Here is a 25,976-nt window from a genome sequence, read left to right on the forward strand (position 1 = left end):
TAAACATAACAGTGATCTTCTGATGAGTATCTACTTTTGTGTTCCACAGATGAAAGAAAGTCATACAAGGATTTGCACAACATGAGGGCGAAAAAATGCTGACCGATTTTTTGATGATCTATCCCTTTAAAAGTTTGGTGATTTTGCATGTGACATTTGTCAATTACTTTAATCATGGATGTTTTGGGGGGCTTTTTGGGGGGGCTTATTTGGGACCCATTCATGGATATTTTTTAAAAACATATTTGTGTTGAAATTAAAGAAAGGGTGTCTGGAATGACAATAGGGTGAGTACATTATGAGAGAATTTTCCTTCTCAAGCGAGCTATTCTTTAACATCCGCTGTTTCTATGTCAAACTTGTGCTTTGTCTAGATTCACAGGAGAGAAGACGGACACAAAGATTGAAGTAAAAGGAGAGAGAGAGAGTCCAGGCTGTAATGAGGCGTAAGATCTGTCCCTGCGGCAGGAAGCAGAACTGATGCCCCGTGTGCAGCTGGACAGAATGCACTGTGTGTTTGTGTGTACTGTATATGTATGTGTATATTTATGTGTGTGTGTCAGTAAGCACTGGAGTACAGAACTGACAGGACGGTGAAAATTGAACAGCTTGCTGAACTCCAAACATTACAAAACATCTTACGAACAAGTCGCTTGATAATTCACAGTGTACATTAGAAATTAAAAGCATTTATGCCATTACGGTAACATTTTGTCCATTAAATTATCAAAGCCACATGTACTTCTCGAGTAGATCTGACCAGTGAGCAAATCCCATGGCATCATATACCGTACGTTCCATTCGATGTCTAAATTTGTGTTTGTTGGTGATACTCAGCAAATGAATGACTGTGAGAGAGAGACATGAACATGAGGTAATTCATTACAACGCCAAATATTTTATACGACGTCATTATTAGTGTTCTTCCTGGCTCAATACTGGCGTGACTCTGTTTTTTAAACTACAAAACATGTTCTGCACACAGACTCTGGGAAATTGGGGTGTGCATTTACGCAACAGAGTTCTCCGTGTCATAGAGAACATAGAGTCTATGAGGAAAATGAGAACACCCAATAACTCCTGAGAGTTTAAATATAACCTGAAAACATTTCAATGAATAATAAGGACATTATTCACACCCCGTCTTTGCTCAGCAATGTTTTGAATGACAATATTGCTACTCAAACCATTACAAGGAAAGGAGGTCAAGATATGTTTGATCTCCTAATCCTCACAGAAACCTTATTTTACGTTGTTATTCATTCTAGCTGTAATGAATATGTATCTTACAAACAAAAATAATGTACTCAATACATCAATTCATGAGAAAAGTGAAGTGTAAAGCGACTCAATGAGAGGAACCCAATAGAAGTAATAATCCAGAACATTTGCTTTATACAAAACATGTGCACCACTAGAAAATGACCAACACTGATGTTTTAAATAAGGCGGACATCCAAAATCCACCACAGGAAGTTCATACAGGAACACAATGTTTTTTTAGCATATCTAACTCAAATCGACTTGGATAAACGGCAGAGAACCAAATACCAGGATTCAACACCACCAAACTAAATCCCTCATCTTAAAATTACTTGATTCACATACAAGGAAAGGTAAAATACTGCACCTCATGACGTTCAAAAGCTGTATGGGGTGTTTTTTAGGTGAATCTTCACAGCCGTAATCGTTTCTATACTGTAAATGATGCTGAAAAAGATCTCATAACGTGTCTGAAATATCACTGCATTCGGCTAGATACCATTTACTCTTTCCTTCCGTCCTGTTCATGTTCATTGTGCAAATTTACATTTACATTACATTTACGCTTTTATGCAAAGCAACTCATAGCTGTATGATTGGGCAATGCTCGAATTTAGTGCCATTATAGTGATGTCATCGAACGACTTCCTCATATGACACATACACTACCTATTATTAATATCCAACATATTATTTATTTATTATTACTGGACAAAGGAGAAGATCCAGTAAGACCGAGGTGAAATGAGTGGAACCGAGTGAAGTGCGGAAAAGACTCACAGGGTCTGGTAAATGACACTCGGGGGGCTCAGCAGAGTGTGCATACAGTATGTTTAATGTGTACGTAAAGCAATAAGCAGAACAAACATCCCAGTAGCAGATTCACAGAGACCTGGGAGTGAATACAAATGCAGAGCAAACGACAGGATTGAGAGCTGGTAAGTGCAGAGATTTGTGTTTGCCGTGAGGTATGAATGTTACTCTGCATATATGACCTCACAATCTAACATGAATCCACAAGTACATAAACTGTGGATATTTACGACCCAAGAGATTTTAAATAGTTCAGGTTTTGTACTGCATTACATCAGAACCAAAACCAGTCGAGAACCGATAAGGCAAACAAATCTTTAGTTTAAAAGTTTAAGTAATAAAATATAATATAATAGTAATGCTAAGATATGTTTCTTGTGTAGAAAGATGAAAACAGTTATAATTCAGTTATAAATAAACTGAAGAAGTTGTCTAGACACAGCTCTGGCCATTTTCTTAACCGGCCTTCTGAGGTGCATCATGGGAAGATTTTGCAAGCCCCGGCGAACACTTTTACACGAGCTGACCGCATTTGAAGATTTTCCTCAACTCAATCCTTTAAATGTTTTAAATTAAAATAGTATTGTGAAGTAATTCATATAGTAAAGTAGTGCTTACGTTTCTCTTACAGTTTAGCATAAATATAAAATGTACATGGAGTATTTAATGTTAAGCATTTAAAAATGAACGTCTTTCAAAAAAATAACCTTTGTCTAAATATCTGTTGAAATATTTCCTCAAAATGATCCCTGAGTTTTTCTGGATGGCTCTATTCCTGTATGAGATGGTTTGAATGAAATCGTGAAACCTAATGTTGACCTTCGTGTAGATTCTGAAACTAACCTAAATAAACGTGTTAAAGTGCACGTAGCAGCCCACGCTGGTTTGAATCAAGCAGCAGATGTTTGCGTCTCATTACTCATGTCCACATTATTTTCATATGCACCGTCCTCTTCTTCACGCTGCTGCCGTGCAAAATTTACGAACACCTGAAAGAAAGAGACATAAAGAGAAATCAGTTATGAGAAAGAAATGCCACAACTTAGAAGAAGAGGTTGTAAAATATAACATTTCCGCACCTTAAAAAAAAACGAAATGACCTAAGTGACATTACGGGGTGGACGTTCTCTGTTGTGTCAATAGCTCTGAATTTATACTCACGATTTTGTCTTTTTAATATGTAAGGTACATTTCCCTCTATAATATTCTAACAGGTTGGACACTGTGTTTATCTATGGCTTACTAACATAATAAAACTAATATGAGACACTTAAACAACACTGAGTAGTGTTTTCCTTCAAAATAGTGATGTCATTACATTGGACTCATCTTCAATTAAAGGGGCAGTATCATGACATTACTGGGTGGACACACCACTCGATAACAAAATGACTATAATATTCTTCAGTAACCCTGAGTTAATAAAATAAAAAAAAAACATTAAATTGGTTGAAAAAATCCACCAATGAGTTTTATAATGTTCTGTGTCTGGGGAAATTCACTACAGTTCATTAAAAGTAGTAAAAAATCATCATTTAGTAATTTACTTGAGATTATTGTGTATTCTGTCGTCTCATGGCAGCTCTCGGTTTAGTACAGAGGACGGTTGACCTTTAAAGGATCTCGGCAGAAGTCAGGCTGAAGCAGTGTGTGATGTGTGCTTTTTACCTGGTCTAGTGTAGTTTGGGACACCGAGTAGTCCTCTACACCCAGAGTTTTCTGTTGTTTGTTGAGCTGGCTGAAGATGTGCGCAAGAGCGCCCTCTCCCTGAGGTATCTGGTACTGCAGAGTGTTGTGATGCTTCTCTTTCAAAACGCTCCCGGCAAACGTGTCCCGCATAAACGTCTCCACCACGCCCAGATCGGTCTGATCCGCACACACGCGCACGATAACGGTATAACCTTCTCCGAACCTGCAACGGACACAGTTGTCAGCTTTACAGTTGAAGCATTTTAAAATAAGTGTTTTCAAACCGGTTTCTCACACACTCCCTTATTAAATATTGGTTAAATTTGTCACAAACAGGTATGTTGCCTCAAACAAATGTGATCAGTGTTGTTGCTGTTCCACAGAAAAAAACGCATTGAAGTAGTCATATATAATCTTTCAAAACCACAATATTTATAATATCAGTAAGCTTAAAATTATCATCTATTGGGTACTTTCAACCGAACCCCTAAATGTCAACTTAAAGGCGGGGTGTCCGATTTCTCTTAGCCGTCGTTGATGTTCAAATCACCAAACCGACTAATGTCTGCCTTGCGCACTGTGCACCTTACTGCTGATTGGCTACAAGGTTGTATTGGTGCTCGGCCCGACTTTGTCTTTACAAGCGTATATTGGACACCCCGCCTTTAAGCTGTTTATCTAAATTTCTGTGCATTTTTTTACATTGTTTTTTTTTAATATATTTGAAAAGTGTAAGTTTAAAAAAATATTTCTTTTATATTTTATTTTTAAATGATTAAACTTGAATCCCTGAATTTCATGTCACTACCGAAACAATGTACGTTTAAGTCCATTGGCTGGGACCGATTTTAGCCACACCCCTAAATGTTTGAGCACGAAAACTGTGTCTTTTTCTCTAATAGCTACATGGTGAGGAGATCGGTCTTATCATTTTGAAGTAAATGTGTATAAAAATCTGAAAATCTGTGTGTAACTTTAAGGAACTTCACTACCAAACATCTTTTTTTCTGCAAGGGAGCAAACTTTTTATTCCCCCAAATTTGTTTTGTGTGTATATCTGTTCAGAATTGTGCTTGCTAACCGTGGGCTGATAAATATCTTCCAGCTAGGCTCAAAAATATTCAAAAATTGTCACCACCAAAACAGTCACGACCGAAATGTATCACAGTGAGAAAAAGGCACACTTAATCCTTTATTTGGGAAAACATACAAATCGATTTTATTTTAGTATGTTTTAGTAGTGATATAGTATGTGAGCTGTAGGTTTTATATTAGATATTTACTGTCAGATGTGTGTCTGCTATATGTGCAACATAGTTAGTTATTTGTATTAAATCCCATCTCTTCTATGAATACTTGACAGACACATGAAAAAAATACTCTCTCTTTCTCTCAACAGGTATTTTTCTGTCTTTTGTTGAAACTAGTAACTTTGTATCATCACCTATTGTATTATTGCTCCTGTATGACACATCGCTTTATTGCTCCCTGAACTCTCTTCGGATAAAAGCGTCTGCTCGATTACTAAATGTACATTTTTTAACATAAAATGTTGAAAGTCTGATTCAGCTGTGGAATGTGAATGAAATATTGTGATTACTATCAAAACAAACTGAAAATGTGTGCGTCACGAACTTAAGTATATTAAATGATCAACTATGATGTCATGTTAGTGTTTGGTTCAATAGATAAACTAATGAATCTTTAACTTTGAAATCAGTATGAGCAATTGTATGCCTTTTAGAAAGAAAGACTGGATTCATAATCTCATAAATTACACTTTAAATATTGTTAAAATTGTAACAGATTTACAAATGGAATTTGTACTGTGGTAAGCAAAAAATATATTTAAAAGGAAGATTTAAACAAAATCTTAATATGTAAATAAAATCCTTATTAAACATGATTGTGTTGCGGTAGTGACAAAATTTGTGGAGGGGAAGAATTTTCCAAAAGTTACAATATGAAAAATAACAGCACAACTACTAGAAACTACTATACGATTTGCATACATGAACATTTCCGGGGAAAAAAACATTTTTATACAGCGGCTCCAAAAATAATCTGATGTTTATCCTGCGTTCCGTTCCGAAAGATGTTTGTTATCCATCTTGAAAATCTACAACTACAATATCATTCTAATGTTAATTCTAAGATTCTAATGATGTTGTGTGAGGTCAGAGAACTTGATTCTCTTTTTAATACATGTACAGTCGCTAGCAGGAAGCCAATGTTTACAGTTTATCAAAATAAGTTTGATGTATGAATATTTTTCCTACACAAACCCATTGTTTGCTTCAGAAAACATTTATTAAGTCATAGGAGCCGTATGGATTACATCTATGATGGATGTGCATTTTGGAACTTCATAAAATTGGAGAGCAAAGAAAGGCATGACAAAGAGAGCTGACAAATTTCAGTCAGTTTGTGTAAAACAAGTCTTATATTGTACAAGAGGGTTAGTCAATAATGAGAGAATGTTTAGGGTGATCAGCTTTTTCATATTTCACACCTGAAAGGTAACCAACGGCAATTGCGGTTTTGTTTCATTATACAGACGGTTTCAGCGGCAACAACATAAACAAACTTAACTCGGCATAGAATCATAAAATGTTTTAATTTAATTGAACGCAATTAATATACAATAAAATTATAGAGATATACGAGTTTGTTTCCAAAATGAGATCCGATCAGAATTTTTTCAAAAATCATGTTTTTTATCATGTTATCATGTTTTTATTGTGTTTGTTAGCTGTATTTCTTAAGTTATTATGGCTTAGAAAATGTACTTTTGGCCAGACGAGTGCATCCAATGAAACCGTCGAAAATAACTTTAAAACACTGAACATTTCGAAGTTTATTTTGGAATGTAGAATCCAAATCTTGTTTGATGTTGCTGAACCCAGGAGACATCTGTGTCTACAGCACGGCACGCACTGACTGAACTAGTCTTCTCATGTTGTACTTAAAGCTCCTAAATCATTTCGTATTCTCTATTTTCAACGTGTATAAGCCTTTAATGTCCTACATCAGTGTATCTGTGTGTGTGTGTGTGTGTGTGTGTGTGTGTTTTATGCTGTGGAATACAGGTCAGTCTTAATATAGTTGCTGAGGTCATACTGCCCTTCTCAGCAGAAAATAACACCATTATTCCACCATTTCCATGCAGGCACCGGGGGTTTCCCATTGGGCTTTATATACAAGGCAAACATACAATTTTCAGTTCTCAAAAATGTGACAAATTTGCACCATTATCAGGACAGAAAATAGATCTTACATAAGAAAAATTTCAAAGTCATAGTGTCCCAGAAACGTTAAATATCTTATTTTGTAGTCAACAGAACGAAGAAATTTGTAAAGAAATATTTGATACTATAATAGTCAATGGTGACCAAGAGCTGTTTGGTTACAAGAATTCTTCCAAATATCTTTCACTGTGTTCATCAGAATAAAGAAATGTATACAGATTCGCAACACATGATGACATGGTTTTTCATTTTCGGGTGAACTGTCCCTTTAACAAAGCAAATTCACCCTGCTATGCTCAATGCTCTATAAGGAACAAACAGCAGAGAAAAACAAAGAATGCATAAATGTGTTGTTTCCCTCAGACACAGTGAATATGTGTGATAAAGCATGTGCCAATTTATATTCTGAGAAAAGTATGAAAACGTAGCAGGTCTTATAAAAAACGTTCTTGCCTCTTTGCATTACCGCGGTGCATTAGAGGCGTTTTTATTCTTCTTGTTAAAGAACAAAGACACAGACGTTCTACACAAACACATAGGCTCAGAGTTAAGTGGATGAGACAATCGCATAGACTCGCGTAAGTGCAGCGTGACTCCAGTAATGGAGCGATTTGATTGGTGACTGACAGTCTTACAGGCGTCTTTATTGGACAGCTGTTTATTTAGGGGCTGATAGAGGCGGATGTGTTTACTTAAAAGTTTACGTTTATGAACACACTCGGCATCACTATGATTTTGTAGGAGTTAGCGCTCGCTCTTAAAGCAATAAAAACACAATGATAATGGACTGTGTGTGTGTGTGTGGATCCAGGTCACCTGACCATTACAATATCATTATTGCAGCACAGGTCACATAATATGAATGCACATACATATCTTTTTGCTAAAATAGTATATACGTTACATAAATAAATAATAACATCTACAAAGCTTTAACTATTATATTTTTTATAAATAATCAAGTCTTTTATGATGTTCTGTGCAGTCTGCGTGATATAGTTTCAGATGAATACGAGGACGTCTTTGTAAAAGTATTTCATGTAAACTATGGATGAATATTTATCGTGTAATGTAAACCCCTAATGTCAAACGTGACGCAACGTTTTTGATGCAAAACGTCAAAAATCACTGTACATCGAATACAGATGTCCTCTGCTCAATGATCGTGACTCAGGGAGTCTGGAAATGGGAGTACAGCGGGAATGATGTTGCCCTTAAGATGGCAGCAGAAACACGCCACAGGAGGAAGAAAGGACACAGAGGAAGATAAAGCGATGTAATAAACACACACACACATCAGGCAAAATGAAAAACGTCCCGAGAGGGACAGAGAGAGAGAGAGAGAGAGAGAGAGAGAGAGGGATGGGATGATGGAGAAATGCTTTGCTTCATTAGACAGCGTGAAAAGAAAAAGAAAAGATGAGCGAGGGGAGAGAGAGAGGGATGGATCGGGAGAGCAGTTCTTAATTTCCTCTTCACTCATTAATGCACACACCTCCAGAATCATTCATTACAGCGCAAAACGGAGAAAAAGACAGTGAATTATATAAAGAAAGCCCCGCAAAAAAATGAAGAAGAGCACTCCAGTCTTGCTTTTAATCAGCATTACTGCATGTATTGTGTCAATTCCAGTCCGATTAAAATAAATTCAGCTATCAGCAGTTTATGAAGCTCATCAAAAAATGACCCTCCTCCATCCCCAACTCCACATCACATTTACAATCAAGACTTGACATTCCGATTTTGCTCTTCATAAGTCTCAATTACATTGAATTATGTCTAACACTTCTGATTACTTCTACTGATGAACTAATGACATCACTTTGTTCTCTTATGTTTACCCTCCCTGCTCTTATTTCTCTCACAGTCGCAGCATTTATGCCTGGTAAGGTGTAATCCTGGATCTTTGTTAGTTGTAGAACAACGTTCCAGACGATACATTCTCACGCAACATATTAAATAATATATATAAATTTATATATGTCAACCTTACCGTCAAAAAATATAGTTTTAACCAACGTTTAATTTTTTTACTATGGTTAAAGCACAGATATTAACATATTGGCGGTTCAAATATCCATGCGAGTTTTTGTTTTATTTTTATTGCGTGATTTTTCATAAGTCAGGTAAGTGCCATTTTCAGGATTGTCACATCCATAACGCTACACATTCCTCATAAATGGACACATGAAAATAAACTAACTATTTTATGTTCTATAAAGAGGCATCCCTTCTCCATTCATTGAGTATTATTGCTTCAGGTTTGTGCATTTTATGTCACAGAAAACCTACAAAGTTTGTCGTCTCCCAAAAACCTCGTCCTTTTTTGTCACATCCATAACGCATGTTTATTTCCCTTTTTTAAAATAGAAAATTTGTTCATAGACATACATTTTTTGATGTTTAGACTCTATCAACAAGAGTTTAGTCAAATACTGTAAATACTGTGTCGGGCAAGCCAAAAAAAAGGTACATGATGGAGTAATCTTGGGAGGAACCAGACACAGCTGGGGGAATCATCTATTCTAGTAGGAACAACAAGGACCACAGTCTAAAAAGTGAACACACAACACAAACTCACCTGCTCTTAAGGTGCTGAATGCTGCCCAGACATTTAAACTGGCCATTCACCATGATGGCCATGCGAGTGCACAACGCTTCACATTCCTCCATACTGAAATGAGAGAAAGAAAGCATTACATAGGATTAACGCTGGTTGTTTTTAGCTCATTTTGGATGTTCCTCACAGTGAAGCTCCTCTCTAACCACAATTCAAACACATTATGAAGCACATGAAAGTCGTTCACAGCCACCGAGATAAAATGACAGCAACAATCTTATTTGCAGCCAAATTGCGAGACAAATAGACACATTAGCACGTCCTCAAACAGAGCTAGCTGTTCTCAGACGTCACGCCTATTGGCTTTCTGATGCATTTAACACGCAAACATGACAAAAGTTTTCCGAAAATCTGAGTGGAAAAACACACTCAGTGTGTGTGTGTGTGTTACCTGTGTGAGGTGAGTATAACAGATCTCCCCTCTTTGATGACACTGAGGATACAGTCCCAGAGAAAACGCCTGGCTTTCGGGTCCATACCTGTGGTGGGTTCATCCTGCAAACACGCAAACAACAGAAAAATTACAAATATACACAAATATATCTTGTCATCTGACAAGAAAAACACTCAACCCTTGAACACAAATACACATGATGCTGGCTGCTTAATGCATCCTATAGTACTGTGTACTGCTTACTATTTTAAGAGCATACATGTTTTTATCGTTTTACACAGAGCAAAACTGTAATAATATTGTTTTTGGTTTATTTGTCACACTGGAAAGGGAAAGAAAATGCACTGTGTTGTGAGATGGAGTATGTGATGTGCTCTACGCTGCATGTTGACAAATGTAATACATCATCCGGACATCACATGCATATTGATAATATGCATACTGTTACATAACACTGTATTGCAGAAACAGTAAAAGTAGGGAATGTAGAATCAGTGTTGCCAATTTATCTACTGACTTTAGTATTGGTGACTTTTAAGACCGCTTTAGTGACTCTGAACAACAAACCAATCAATGTTGTACCTTTGTTCAGTATACGCTAGTGCACCTAGTTTTAATGGGTCACGATTTCATACTTGTTCTCTTGTCTGTCAACAGAAACTAAGAGCAAAACAAAGTGCCACGGTAAACAGAATTCCAATACGACTCAATGTCATCATGAATATGCTAATAGCGCTGTATAGCATAATGGCGTTTAGCAATTTTGTTAAGCAGGCTTTAGCTACTTTATATTAAAAACAGGTTTGAATGCTATTTCAAACAGTCACTAGCGCTGCACATTTCACAGGCGACCCTTGACCTCTGTATCACCGAACAATCACGAAACGGATGAAAGAACACAATCCTCCTTGTCAATTCTCGGACGCGCGGTGAACGCTAGGCCTGTAATTCAGCCGTTAATTAGCATCGTCGGCAAGTGAATGAGGAGTTCTGCGGCAGGTTACGAACGCAGATTATTTCATATGAGCCTCCATCAGGCAGAATAAGATTTTAATGCCAGCAAACAGACGAGGGTGTGTGTGGAATTTCAAATACGGCTGGAAATACATTGAAAATGTCCCAGGAGTCACCTTCAGCCCTCTGTTCTGCTCTTCTTTAATCTTCTCTATCATTATTCCGCTCTTCATTTTATCCTTAATCCTCAAGGACGTTCACTCGAGTGCATGTGTATGTGCGCGCGAGTGTACTTAGCTTTACTTTGTGGACAAAACTGTCCGCAGAAGTTAGCTAAATCTGACAAAACCTCCCGTTGGTAGTGTCCTCAGAAGTGAAACAATTTATAAAGATAATGTTTTTCATTCTAACAGCGAACAGTTGCTTTGGGGTTTATATGTAGTCGTTATAAATACCTTTATGCAAAATCACCTACAGTGCCTTGCAAAAGTGTTCATCCCCCTTTGTTTTATGTTGCTGCCTTATCTTAAATTTTTTTTACATTAATCTACACTCCATGCACAATAATGTCAAAACAAAAAACTGATTTGTGACTTAGAACTTTGCAAATGTATTAAAAATATAAAACTTATCAAGTACATTGCATAAGTATTCATACCCTTGACTCAGTAGTTGGTTGAAGCACCTTTAGAGACTGGATATGATTTGATAAGCTTTACACGTCTGCATTTGGCAATTTTCTTCCATTCTTCTCCCCAAATCCTCTCAAACTCTGTCAGGTTGGATGGAGATCATCAGTAGACAGACATTTTCAGGTTTCTACAGAGATGTTCAGTTGGGTTCAAGCCCAAGCACTAGCTGGCCCACTCATGGATAAGACAGAGTTATCCATAAGCCACTCTTGCATTGTTTTAGCTGTGTGCTTAGGATCATTGTCATGTTGGAGAATTAACCTTCTGCCCCGTCTGAGGTTCTGAATGTTCTGGGCTAGGTTTTCATGATCATTATCTCTGTATTTTGTGCCATTGAGCTTTTTACTTCTACTCAGACAAATGCCCCAGTCCCTGTAGCTGAAAACACCCCCACATCATGATGCTGTTTCCACAACACTTTACTGTTGAGACGGTATTGTACAGGTGTTGAGCAGTGCCTGGTTCTCTCCAGACATGATGAATGAATCTGAGATTCATCAGGCCAGAGAATCTTGTTTCTGACAGTTTGAAAGATTCGTTGAAAGGTACGTTTTTGCATATTTTGTTTTCATGTGTCTTCACTGAGCACAGGCTTGAGTCTGGCCACTCTGCCATAAAGCCCAGACTGGTGGAGCGTTGCAGTGATGTTTGTCCTTCTCCATATACAGTATGATCATGGAGCTCAACCAGAGAAATTATCAGCTTGTTGATCAATGCTCTAACCAAGACCCTTCTGCATTGATGGCTCAGTTTGGACAGGAGGTCAGCTCAAGTAAGAGATCGGGTGGTTCCAAACCTCTTTCAATAAGGATAAATGGAGGCTACATGCTTCTGTGAACCTTCAATACAGCAGATTCTTTTCAGGAGTCTTCCCCAGATCTGTGTCTAGATACAATCCTGTCTCATAGCTCTACTGGCAGTTATTTTGACCTCATGTCTTTGATATGCAGTTGCACCTTTTATTGAGATGTATGTGCTTCTCCAAATCGTACTTACTAAATTGAATTTGCCATTAAATACACTCGAAGTGTTGAAACATCAACAAGCAAAAAGAATGCTTCTGAGCTAAATTTCAAGTGTCCCAGAAAAGGGTATGAATACTTATTTCAGTTTTCCATTTTTAATAAATTTGCAAAGTTTCACAAATCAGTTTATTAGTTTTGACATCATTGAGCATGGAGTGGCGATTCATGTAAAAAACGTCTCTTGCTATGTTGTAAGAAGCCATTCCCAGCTTTGGTTGCCCTAGTAACAGTTATATGCAAACACTGCAGTAACTGGCGGGAGATGGATGTCTCTAGCACTTTACTCCGATTGGAAGTGGCTCCTGAAAGTCGCTCATCATTTGCATAAAGTTGAGCAATTGTCAACTTGTCTTAATGTGTAATTAGACTAGCCCACTTCCTGTTGCCAATGGTCACTGACACTCGTGTTGCCAGATTCAGCTACCTCTGAAATGCACGATATCATGATGCTCTGTCGCTGCCGGTCGGTGGCGGTGTTAACAGGGCTAAAGAATTGACCATTTTGATTTTAAATATATAATCTCCTTGAGTGATACGGTTGATTGTACTACACTTTAGAACTTTTCAGCTTACTATATAGACATAAACATGTCCAGAGCTGCTCTGGGAGTTTACTTAACACACATTTTCCTGTTCCTTCTGAGAAAAGCTACTGTGAAACACACCCAAACGTCATCACAATGATCCGCCAAAATAAAAGTGTAGTCAACTTGAACAAATGATTGCATTCCATACTTCAGTACTATAAAGTACACTTTAGAATTCTGTTACTACAATTTATTGATAAACTGTATTAAATACTTTAGTCCTGACTGTGTGACAGTTTCAGTTGATGTGGTGTGTTTGGTATAGTGGGTGTGACTTACGAGGAAGACCAAAGGAGGACAGCCAATCAAAGCCATGGCGGTGGACAGTTTGCGTTTGTTCCCACCACTGTAGGTTCCTGCAGATTTCTGCGAGTATTTCACGAGGCCAAGCTTCTGAATGCCCCACTCAGCCACCTCCAAAAAGAGAGAGAATATAATTCTACATCTTGACTTTGTGTGATTGACAGACATATATTGACAGACAAGCTTGGATATAAAGATGAAGGTCTGCGTTACCATGGCGACCTCTTTTTCCGGAACGCCTCGTAGTCGAGCGTAGAACTCCAGGTGCTCTCGTCCCGTCAGAAGCTCGTCTATGGCATCAAACTGAGGACAATATCCCATATTCTGCTGAACCAACTGCATTTCAGTGCGGATGCTGGAAAATTAAACACAAATTTCAAACCATTTCTGTGTTTACAAGATTTCATGGATAAAAGCATGTTCGGCCATCAGTTGTTTTTCAGATGCGCAAAAGTGCATCTCATCTCCTCTTCACATCTCTTCATGAAACTTGAGGTGTGACCAATAAAAATTGGGGGTAATATTAGAATAAACAGCTCAAAGATAACATCATCTATTTCAGAAAGAGCAACTATGCAAATATGAAACTCAGAAAGTATGAAAATAATTTAGAATACGTTGGCAACCGCATAGCAACACACTATTATTGTGCCAATGTGTTTTGTTCATCTCCCAAACCCACCGCAAATTCGAAGATGCCTCCAAACCAACCTCTGGGATAAAAATACTCACGTCATCGCATGTCAGCTCTCGCATAAACTTTGAAACTTTTAAAAGTGTGTGTGTCAAAAAGAGCGAGACAATGAAAATCCTCTTTGTCTCCACTGTGAGGTGACAAGTGACACAGTGTTTACAAGCGCATCACTGCATTTAATGAAAGCTTAGCAGACGGACACACACACACACACATCCCTAGGACAACAGGAAGAATGTGAAATTGGAAAAGTAAACCCCGAAATGATTGACAGATCTGGTCCCCGCCTCTCGGAAACGTTTTTCGTGTTTCAGACAGAAAGAAGGACAAACAGAGACGAAGCGGGAATGAGAATCGCTAAGGACTGAAGACAGTGAGGAAGGATGATGTCTGTTCTGATTTATCATCTCTCTGAAGTCTATGTTCATGTGGGTGTCTCACAGATTAAATCATCAAGAGAGAGAGAGATAAGAAGAGCAGGAGACAGACGTGTCAAAGCGGCTGGACGGAGGAAAAGTCAAGTGCTTATGGTGTGCTTGTGTGGGTCACCATTGAGAAGATCATTATTGAATGACCATTTCCTACCTACATCTTACATTACATTTAGTCATTTAGCAGACGCTTTTATCCAAAGCGACTTACAAAGAGTTCGGGGAGCAATAAGCGATATGTCATACAAAGACCAATAGTACAATAGGTGCTAATACAAAGTAATTAGTTTCAACAAAAGCTAGACCACTACCTGTTGAGAGAAGAGGGTTAGTGTACGTTTTTTTTCATTTGTCTGTCAAGTATTCACAGAAGAGGTGTGTTTTAAGTAGTTTTTTGAAGGTTGTGAGAGATGTGGTTGACCGGAGAATGAGCGTGAAATGGATTTAGTGCCCTTATGAGAAGCCATTACAAGGCGCCGCTGGTTTGCTGAACGCAGGGTTCTTGATGGGGTGTAGGAGTGTAGTAGGGTGTGAAAGTATGCCGGCGCAAATCCAGTGATAGCCCTGTATGCAAACATCAGTGACTTGAATCTGATCCGGGCTTCAACCGGTAACAAGAGGAGAGAGATGAAAAGGGGTGTCACATGAGCTCTTTTGGGCTGTTGGAAGATGAGGCGTGCTGCTGCGTTTTGAACCAGCTGAAGTGGTTTGATAACCTTTGCAGGAAGACCAGCAAGGAGAGCATTGCAGTAGACCAACCTTAAGATTACCAGGGCCTGGACAAGGAGTTGTGCCGCATGCTCAGTGAGGTAGGGCCTAACTTGAATAAGGCATATCGGCATGATCACGTCGTCTTTGCAATGTGATCATTGAAGGACAGCTGTTCATCAAATATGACTCAGAGGTTCCTGGCTGATTCGAAGGGAGTGATAGTGGAAGATCTTAGAAGAAGCAATGCTAAATGACTGACCCGGAATCCTTCTACCCTCAGGTCAAAATCAAAAAGCTGTTTCGGTCAATCAAATTCACTGTAATGCCTGATTTCAAACCATTCAAAGCTTATTTTGATAACAATAAATGCTCTTTTTGTGTTGGAGACAAGCTCTTGGAACATTTTTGTCAAAAAACAATCCTAAAGTAAACCCTGACCATAACAAACACACAAATCAGATTTCAGTTTTAAAATCAAGCTGAAGTTCAATTATTTTGATGAGATAAAGTGATGGAAAATCATGGAAACATGACCTATTGAGCACATCATTTTTACAATGTATAAACCCATTAAACCTATCGCTACAATGTGATTGGTTGTAATGTTGTAAAAACATTTTTTTTTTCGTAACATACTAAGTCAACAGTATAGTATAAGTGTTTGTACCTGTTTCCATTGAGGAAGGCGTCACCTCCTGTCGGGCTGATGTCTCCAGTTAGCATTTTAAATGTTGTAGTTTTTCCTGCTCCATTGATCCCCAGCAAACCAAAACACTTTAAAACAAACAAACACAGATTACATTTTAGGGTATTTCAGTTTTTCAGTAATTACAAACTGAACCCAAAATGAAGGTGGTGAAAATCAGTGTTAAAGGAGCAATGTGGAGATTATAGCGACAGCTAGTGGTGAGGTTGCGGATTGCAAACAACGGCTCACTCCATCCCCTCCCTTTAAATGCACTACTACGGTGACTGACACAGGATTACAATGATTTGCTAGGTGATAACATATTTGCTAAAAGCGCTCTGTAGAGCAGTTTGCCCATTTAGGGCTACTGGGACCCGCGGTGTATGTAGATAGAAACAGCTCATTCTAATGTAATAAAAACATAATGCTTCATTATGTAAGGTACATAGTTATGTATATAATATTGCATTTCTGTCAATAGATCCTCCTAAATATCACACACAGCACCATTAACAAACTTTCTGTAATTTGCATTTTTCATTTGCACAAATATTACAAATAGTTTTTCCTTTAAATCCTTACTTTCACTGACCATTTGTTAGTCAATTAAAATGTGAATAAACGCATGTTTTAATGTGTTGTGTGATTTACTTCTGCAGCAGGAACGCCCACACAGATTTTGTCCACGGCTGCAGTGAGCTTCATCCGGTACATCTGACAGACAGACAGACAGAGGGAAAATAGAAAAAGAAATGACTTCAAAAGCTGAAAGAATTTGTTAGTCCTGCTAAGACAACCAGCTCAAGATCACATTTCACACATTCAGCTGCACACCCAGTTCTAATGGAAATCTGGCCGTTGTCCTTGAAAAGACTCAAGATCTAAGCGGTCACAGAATTGGATGAAATGAAGTAAATTCGAATTAGAGGGGGATTTAGTGTGGAGAGACGTCAGATGAATATTCACTGCTGTCAGGTAGTCAGACGCTTTGAAACTCTTGTAACTATGTGTAACACAGTTCGATGAAAAAACGGGGGAACCGGCGAACGTAACACCGATTTTTATATAACAAATAAACAACAAAACAAAAGTAACACAGCTCCCTCACGGACGACAGCCGGCCACACAAACATAATAAAACATAACATAACGTCCAGGCCTCGTCCTCTCTCGCCCTTCCCTGTTGTTGCTCCTCTCTTGTGGTTCCGGAGCTCCTCCGTGAGAGATGCAAGACCGTTGCTCATTATCACTTGCCTCAACGGGCTTGCGCCGTTCTCCCACGGCTCTCGTCCTGCCCTGATCGCCACACTATGATTAACAGGACAGACTGCTTCTAAGGATATACGTTTAAAACTTATTATGATCATTGTGTTTGGAACCATTCGACTCCACCTTACCATAGTGCGTAATTGATCTAATTCATACACACATCATTCGACTCATCGGAGGCACATGCATTAACACTCCTGTCCGCTGTCAACGACAGATTCAAACCCGCTGAGCTGCCTGATAAACACACACACACACTTGTCCTTGAGTAAAGACAGCTGCTCCCTGCCCAATTTAGCTCAGAGCTGAAAGACATTTTAAGACACAAACAAAACGGGCTACTAAATATTGTAAAAAAGGGCTGTTCTTTCAAATTCTAAAAAGTGCTTCAGATATAAAACCCCACAAACTCTCCTGCTTAATACATATCTATATATTATTGAATTCAAAGCTACCTCAATTAGACTATATTAACTCTTTCCCCGCCATTGACGAGTTACACACCTTTGGAATAAGTACAGCATCTCTTTACCTAGAACGTATATTATCTCTTTTTAATCTTTTACTCTATGACCAAAAATGTTAATTATCTCAGCTGTCTAATCAAAGTGATGCATTTTTAAGAAACCTACACACATCTGAAGACATAAAGATAGAAGAATACCGTTTATTAAGTTTAAAAGCAGAGACTCGGTTCTTTCATTTTATATATTGTTTGTCCATGTATTCTTTATAGAAAATGTACTGTGAGCCATCAAAGTTTAGTGGAAATGTTAAAAAATGCTGGCGCTGTTTTGGCAACTTAAAAAAAAGGCTGGGGAAAGAGTTAATGCAGAATGTACCTCAGTGAAGTTATATGAAAGTTAAAAGCACCTCAGTGAACTTATATAAAGCTTAAAGTACCTCACTGAAGTTCTATATACGCATGTACCTCTTTGAATCTGTGAACTTATGTAAAAGCCGGAACTATCTCAGTGAAGTTATATAAAGGCTGAAAGCACCTCACTGAAGTTAGATAAACGCAGGACGTACCTCAGTGAACTTGTATAAAAGCAGAAACTATATCAGTGAATCATTTAAAAGCAGGATGTCCCAGAGTTAAGTTTTATAAATGCAGGAACTTTTTCAGGGAAGTTATATAAAGGCAGCGGGTACCTCAGTGAAGTTTTAAAAAAGCTGGAAGTACCTCAGTGAAGTTATATAAAAGCTGGAAGTACCTCAGTGAAGTTATATAAAAGCTGGAAGTACCTCAGTGATGTTATATAAATGCAGGAACTATTTCGGCGAAGTTATATAAAGGCAGAGGGTACCTCAGTGAAGTTTTATAAAAGCTGGAAGTACCTCAGTGAAGTTATATAAAACCTGGAAGTACCTCAGTGAAGTTATATAAAAGCTGGAAGTACCTCAGTGATGTTATATAAATGCAGGAACTATTTCGGGGAAGTTATATAAAGGCAGAGGGTACCTCAGTGAGGTTTTATAAAACCTGGAAGTACCTCAGTGAAGTTATATAAAACCTGGAAGTACCTCAGTGAAGTTATATAAAACCTGGAAGTACCTCAGTGAAGTTATATAAAAGCTGGAAGTACCTCAGTGAAGTTATATAAAACCTGGAAGTACCTCAGTGAAGTTATATAAAACCTGGAAGTACCTCAGTGAAGTTATATAAAAGCTGGAAGTACCTCAGTGAAGTTATATAAAACCTGGAAGTACCTCAGTGAAGTTATATAAAACCTGGAAGTACCTCAGTGAAGTTATATAAAACCTGGAAGTACCTCAGTGAAGTTATATAAAAGCTGGAAGTACCTCAGTGAAGTTATATAAAAGCTGGAAGTACCTCAGTGAAGTTATATAAAAGCTGGAAGTACCTCAGTGAAGTTATATAAAACCTGGAAGTACCTCAGTGAAGTTATATAAAAGCTGGAAGTACCTCAGTGAAGTTATATAAAAGCTGGAAGTACCTCAGTGAAGTTATATAAAACCTGGAAGTACCTGAGTGAAGTTATATAAATGCTGGAAGTACCTCAGTGATGTTATATAAATGCAGGAACTATTTCAGGGAAGTTATATAAAGGCAATGGGTACCTCAGTGAAGTTATATAAAACCTGGAAGTACCTGAGTGAAGTTATATAAAAGCTGGAAGTACCTCAGTGATGTTATATAAATGCAGTAACTATTTCAGGGAAGTTATATAAAGGCAGAGGGTTCCTCAGTGAAGTTTTATAAAACCTGGTAGTACCTCAGTGAAGTTACATAAAAGCAGGAAGTATCTCAATGTATCTCACCATCTTTATTATGGTTAAAAGCAGGAAGTACCTCAATGATGTTGTTTAAGCTGGATTTCCTCACTAAAGTTATATAAAAGCAAGAAATATTTAAGTGGAGTTATATAAAAGCTGAAAGGACCTCACTGAAGTAATATAAAAGTTGGAAGACTCTCACTGAGATTATATAATGCCATAAAAGGGTTCACTGTTGCTGTGTCTCATTTCGGAAGGCGGCATTCTCCAGAGGTTGCATTTGAAGGCATCGGGGCTGTCTCATTTCAGAAAAGCAAGTAGGACACTCTAAATGTGACCTTCTTTCACAGGAATTCGGAGGATGGGTTAGGTTTATCCTTCGTTGCTAGAGATAACCCACAATTATTTGCGTTGCCACGACCAACATAGACCTAAACAGACTTTCCATCAGGATTTGAAATTTATTTTACTGTGGTTATAAATGCAGTTGTTAATGGGGAATTCTGCGCAAATGTCACCCTTACCATGAAGAAATTAAGGTTTTACCAAAGGTTTTTTACTATGCTAACACCACAGATATCAACATTTGGTGGTTTAAACATCAATGTGAGGTCTCCGTTCAAGTTTTTATTTTTAGTACATGATTTTTCATAGTTGGGTAAGTGCCATTTTCAGGATTGTCACATCCATAACGGTACATATTCTTCATAAATCAACACATGAAAATTTTAATAAAGTAACGATTTGATTTTCTACAAAGAGGCAGGATTCCCTTCTTCAATTGCTTCAGGTTTGTGCATTTTAATTCAAAGAAATCCTATAAAGTTTGACGTCTCCCAAAAACGATGTCTTTTTTGTCACATCCATGACGCTTGTTCATTTCCCTTTTGTAAAATAGAAAATTAGTTCATAGACCGACATTTTCCTGATGTTTAGAATCTGTCAACAAGGGTTTAGTAAAACATAAACAGATGGTTCAATATATTTGTAAAAAATAGGTTTTCTGAGCATTTTTATGTCACATCCAAAACGCAAAATGTCACGTCCATAATGCTGGAATTTCCCTGCCTCAAAGCAAGTGTAAGTTACCTTAGTGAGGTCACAAATTCGGAGCATGTCGTTCTGAGCTCCACCGTTTTGCACACGTTCACGTTCGCGAGCGACATCTTCATCCTCTTTTGCTTTAGATGTTGGTAATGTCTTTACTGACCTGTACCATTATAAAGATATATGTAAAGAAAGCATGATGCTGAACAGACATATCAAGCTATAAGTAGATATTTATATTCAAGTTGTTTTGTATAGAGGATTCTATATACAGTATCTTACAAAGGCTTGCAGAAGAACTTGTACTGAATGAGCATAGTCAGGGTGAACATTACGGCCCCCTGGATGGCCATGGCAAACAGATTCTTGCCCACCAAGTCCCAGCTGAGCGGATCTTTAAAGCGGTCTTCACCTAAAGAGAAAGAAAATGAGCGAGTGTGATAAGATGACACACATACTGTACATAAAAACATACACATTCAAGTGTGTGAACATCTTACCCAGATTTTTGTAGAGGGTCCCAATGGCGTGGTTTTTGGCCATGTCCATGAGCCCTCGGCCCAAGCAGAAATGAGGAAACACCAGCAGAGCCTGCTTCACTATGTCATTGATGCGTGTTATATTCTGGAGATTCAAACAGACAGAAAGAGGAGATATTAACACAACCATTTAGATTATCATCATCATTCTGCCAATGGCAATCTTTTCTCTATAGCTTTTTATGTTTGGGGTTCAATGTGACACGATGTTAAATAATGCTGCTTTTAATTTTCAGAAAGGGATAGTTCACCCAAAAATGCTGTCATCATTTACTTGACCTTTGCTATTTTAAACCTGTATGTTTTTCTTCCTTCTGCAGATATTTGGTAACCGAACAATGGCGGTAACCATGGACTTGCTTCGATTTTGTGTCCATACAATAGAAGTGAATAGGTACCGCTGCTGTTCGGTTACCGACATTCTTCAAAATATCTTCTTTTGTGTTCTGCAGAAGAAAGAAAGCCATACAGATTTGAAATGACAAGAGTCATTTGTGAGTAAATGACAGAATTTTTATTTTTGGATGAACCCTTCATCCCTTTAAAGACAGTTTGCTCTAAGGCTATTTTGTCAGGGAAGTTTAAAGAACATACAACATGCAATAATCTTTACAGGCACATGGGTCAGTAAAAATGACTGACACGGGCAATTCGGTCAGGAGTATTATCGTGTCGAAATTCTGGTTACTATAACTTTACCTCCCCATCTAAACCTAATCCAGTCCTAACAGGATTTAAGGCAAATCCGCACATCATCTCAGTGCATTACTGGAATGTTTGACCTTGTATTAAAAAAATATGCCAACACATCCCTTCAAGTCGCTAACTTCATAACAATAACAAAATAATTACGTTCTATCTTGCATACATTAGTTTTCAGTCATCTCTGGAAGCGCAAGGGAATTACATTGTGCAGCACATCACATGAATGGGACATATTTGAATGAATTTCAACATATAACCCTTTCATAAATCTAATGTAACATGTACGCCTGGAGGCAACTGGTCTCTGAACTGTCCCTCTCATGTCAAAATGGAATTTAGCACTCAGAGATGAAGTGACAACCATATTAAACTAAAATTGTGCATTTGTTTTATTTATGACTGGTTGCATAGAGCTGAACCCGAGCACGGAATTCACGTCCCTGACTCCATCAAGCCCAGGATTCTAATTCGCCGTCTTTCACGTGAAACCAAAAGTGGGCAGATATCGTTGAGCAGATAATGGGGCTGTCTCCAACAGTGTGCGATTCATCAAACACACTCTCGCACAGCTGCAGGAATCATGGGACAGTTACCACGCCAACTCAGAGACCGATGCTCATAAATCATGGCACATACCACAGAGAGAGAAATCTCACAGGATTCTTACTGACCCATATTCTTCGAAACACACACTCCACCGAACCAGGGCGGCTCGCTGTTCAATTATGACAATGGTAATCGATGCAAAGCTCAACTTCAACGCTACTTCCGCACAAAATAACAGTCAGAACTGGAAGAATCTGCATTCATGAGGGATAAATCAACTGAGCATGATTCATGAGCGTGAGGAAAACAAGAGTACATGTCTTGACTAGGACGCGTTTAGGTAATTAACACGTCACACATTTTTGTTATGAATATCGGAACTTTGACAAAGCCGCGTAGAGACAAATGCAGAAATCTCATTTAATTTCCTCAATACGTTGAAGATGGTTTCTGTAGTCAAGGGCAAGAAATGAAACCAATTCTACGTTTCTTCACCGATATCCGATTATTCTGAGAAATGTAAGGCAATAAAACATCATTACTCATCCTCGGACACTACAGTAAAACACATGAAAGAAGACTAACAGACGCTTGCTGTGGAGAGGGACGGGGCAACTGGCAGCAGTCGCTATTGGACTGAACATTGTCGCGGTGGGAATGTGTAAAACAGACAATCATTGCTGTTCCTGACACTTTTACACCAACTACTGACATTTTTGCACTGCTGCTCTGCTCTTTATATAGCACACTCGCCCCACAAAGAAAGAGAGTTCTTCAAGTTTAAATGGACTCGCTGTCAATAATGTAACAGTGCTGCCTCTTCATGAAACTTTACTAGAAATAAAACATTAGCTCAGGGCAGAGAAAATTGTGTGTAGAGACGGAATACATAAGGAGAGAAGCACAGAGACACCGGGCTGTCCAGTCTCGCTATATCACCGAAGATGGATTTCTCTAATGGCGTTTGCAGAGTAATTCAATCATTGGAAATGAAAGAAATGTCCCAAATGAAGCAGGACGGTTTTAGGTTGAACTTTGAATGGAATGAAACATTAGGCCCCTCCATCCCCTCCACACGTGACGGCCTCTAAAGTCAGCCAATCAGAATGTGCCAAATGATCAACAGGCCCGGAGGTGGCTCCATTTGATTGGCGTAATTTTCTAAAGGTTCCAAAGACATTTGTCCGTGCCTAATGAAAGCAAATGTCCTGCCACGCGAAACGTTCTGAATATTTGATGTTTAATATGCAGTTATGTGGAATGAGGTGTCGGACTAACTTCGCTGTGGGCGGAGCTAAACCGTACAATGTTGAAGAAATGAAACCCAAGAGACAAACAAAATAATCTGCGGTAAGAACAAAAGCTAAGATTTACATAGAAGTAATGGCTTGTCCTTTTATTGTGATGAATACGTCCTAAAGAGCCTCGGGCTAACAGCGGTATATAGAGACATTTTATATGTAATAGCACAATGAAGACAGACGTCTTTTCTCTGTGGACATTAAGTGAATTTTGTGTGCGTTTGTGTGTGTACCTGGTCGTCGATCAGCTCCATGACAAATGTGGCCACGCTGCCATTTATACCAATGAAGAGGTTAATGCAGGTAAGGACCACATAGGCTGTGCTGGGGACGCTGAACATGAAAGAGGCAGGATACATCATCGGAGTGATGGACCATCTATAACAACACAACAACACAAAACAAGAAAAACATATGGACATGCATCACACAACATGAACATAAACTCGAGCATACAGAGATACACTATAAAGCAATGACAGTACACACACTCACCCGTACAGCACCAGCAGCAGGATGAGGGCGGGCAGGTTAGGAGGAGAGACGTAGGCTTTTTGTTGGAAACACAGGAAGATGACAATGACAATGACACATGGGACGATATAATTACACTGAAACACACAAAGACACAAAATGCACAATGTAAACGGAGGCGAATCCAATACAGGTGGTTGAACATGTCAGCAATGACTCCTCAAATGGGCAATTCCATACAAATGTCACTCTTAAAGTTTTGAAATCATTTAAGATGTAGTTTTCCATAGGCAAGTTAGTGAATTGTCACATCCATAACAGAACTGTCACATCCATATTCCTCGTAAATGTGGACATGAAAATGAAATTTCTCCATTTGTTGGGTATTACTGCTTCCGGTTAGAACATTTTAAATCATGGAAATCCTTCAAAGTACGTGTGCTTTTTGTCACACCCATAACCCATACATTTTCCCCTTATCAAACGAGAAAACTCATCCATATCTTTTGGTCTTGCATAATTTTTCTGATGTCTGTACTGTAGCATCATCAGGGGTTTAGTACAATTTAAACAGATGATTTAATATATCGGAAATAAATACATCCTCCCGGGATTTATATTTCAAGTTTCGACTGAAAAAGTAATTCTGGAATTGCCCATGTGATATTCAAATAACAAAGACACACAAGAAAGACGAGCACGTGTTAGATCATGTTAGACAAGCGCAATATATAACAGTATGTGAACAACGCAGGCCTGGAAAAAACAGACGTGCACACACATGTTTACGATGTGACTCCGGTGCCTGGATTACGGTGATAGAGCGATGCTCTAAAGTTCCAGTAAAATAAGACAGAACGCTTTATCCTTCACATCCTGAAGTACCACAGCATTCAGCGCTAATATCATGCTTGTTCACGCTGATCTGCATAAAGTTTCTTTAGAGCATTTGGCACTAAACAACACATGTATGACATAGAGTCCCTGCGTAAGCTGGCACAGGAAAAACGTTTTGAACACAACACCCTAAATCCCTTGAACTCACTTCTCGTGTATCTGCTTCACTTTTATGAGAAATAAAGCCATCTCTGCACAGAGAATCTCACACGAAAAGTCTCTCTCTCTCTCTCTCTAGATGAATATGAATATAATTCTAAGGTAATCGATGGAGATTTAATTAGCTATCTCAGCTCCCCTCGGCCCGTCCACGATGCATCCATCTTTTTTCGACTCAAAGGGTCTCGCACATGAGGAAATCTCAGGCGCTTTGTGCCGTGAGAGAGAGAGAGACTTAACTGACAGGACGCGCTGAGAACTTCAGACTGTCGCTTAAGCTAACACACGTCCTCACGCTGGGCTAGAGTAAGTGTTTATGCGTCTGGAGGTGTACCATGTCCCAGGCGAAGTTGGCCAGCCAGTAGATGGAGGGATTCACCCCGCTGACAAACTGCAGGTGTTTGGCTTTACTAACACGCTCCTGGATGAGGAAGAGGACGAAGCTGGCAGGGATGAAGGACATGGCGAAGATCACGCAGATTGCCACCACTACGTCCGTAGATGTCGTCGCCCTATATAACAAGAGATGTCAGACGTTAACGGCAAATTTATATTTGTATATATTAGTCGATCACACTTTCAAGATATTGATGTTATTCTGTCTTATTCTATGTTATAATAATCTCAGGCCTTATATTTTATTGGGAACTTTTCTAAGCAAGTATTGATATATTTATAAGTGATAA

The 25,976-nt window shown here is 38.5% G+C and overlaps 1 protein-coding gene across 2 annotated transcripts in view; it reads right to left on the bottom strand.

Moving 5' to 3' along the window:
* Positions 1–2,077: 2,077 nt before the first annotated feature.
* LOC306892099 (phospholipid-transporting ATPase ABCA1) overlaps positions 2,078–25,976 on the bottom strand; it is a 105,180-nt gene continuing 81,281 nt past the window's right edge. For both annotated transcript variants that reach the window (XM_079452910.1, XM_079452909.1), the window contains 14 exons: positions 25,625–25,802; positions 24,256–24,371; positions 23,994–24,138; positions 21,170–21,293; positions 20,952–21,081; positions 20,712–20,832; positions 16,764–16,826; positions 16,092–16,198; positions 13,802–13,943; positions 13,565–13,699; positions 10,025–10,128; positions 9,595–9,687; positions 3,745–3,988; positions 2,078–3,065 (listed from right to left, as the gene is read on the bottom strand). In XM_079452910.1, coding sequence (XP_079309036.1) covers positions 2,967–3,065; positions 3,745–3,988; positions 9,595–9,687; positions 10,025–10,128; positions 13,565–13,699; positions 13,802–13,943; positions 16,092–16,198; positions 16,764–16,826; positions 20,712–20,832; positions 20,952–21,081; positions 21,170–21,293; positions 23,994–24,138; positions 24,256–24,371; positions 25,625–25,802 — 1,801 coding nt within the window. In that variant the 3' untranslated portion in view covers positions 2,078–2,966. The remainder of the gene's footprint in view (positions 3,066–3,744; positions 3,989–9,594; positions 9,688–10,024; positions 10,129–13,564; positions 13,700–13,801; positions 13,944–16,091; positions 16,199–16,763; positions 16,827–20,711; positions 20,833–20,951; positions 21,082–21,169; positions 21,294–23,993; positions 24,139–24,255; positions 24,372–25,624; positions 25,803–25,976) is intronic.

The sequence above is a fragment of the Barbatula barbatula genome (genome assembly GCF_947034865.1).
Source record: "Barbatula barbatula genome assembly, chromosome: 1".
NCBI classification, from domain to species: domain Eukaryota; kingdom Metazoa; phylum Chordata; class Actinopteri; order Cypriniformes; family Nemacheilidae; genus Barbatula; species Barbatula barbatula.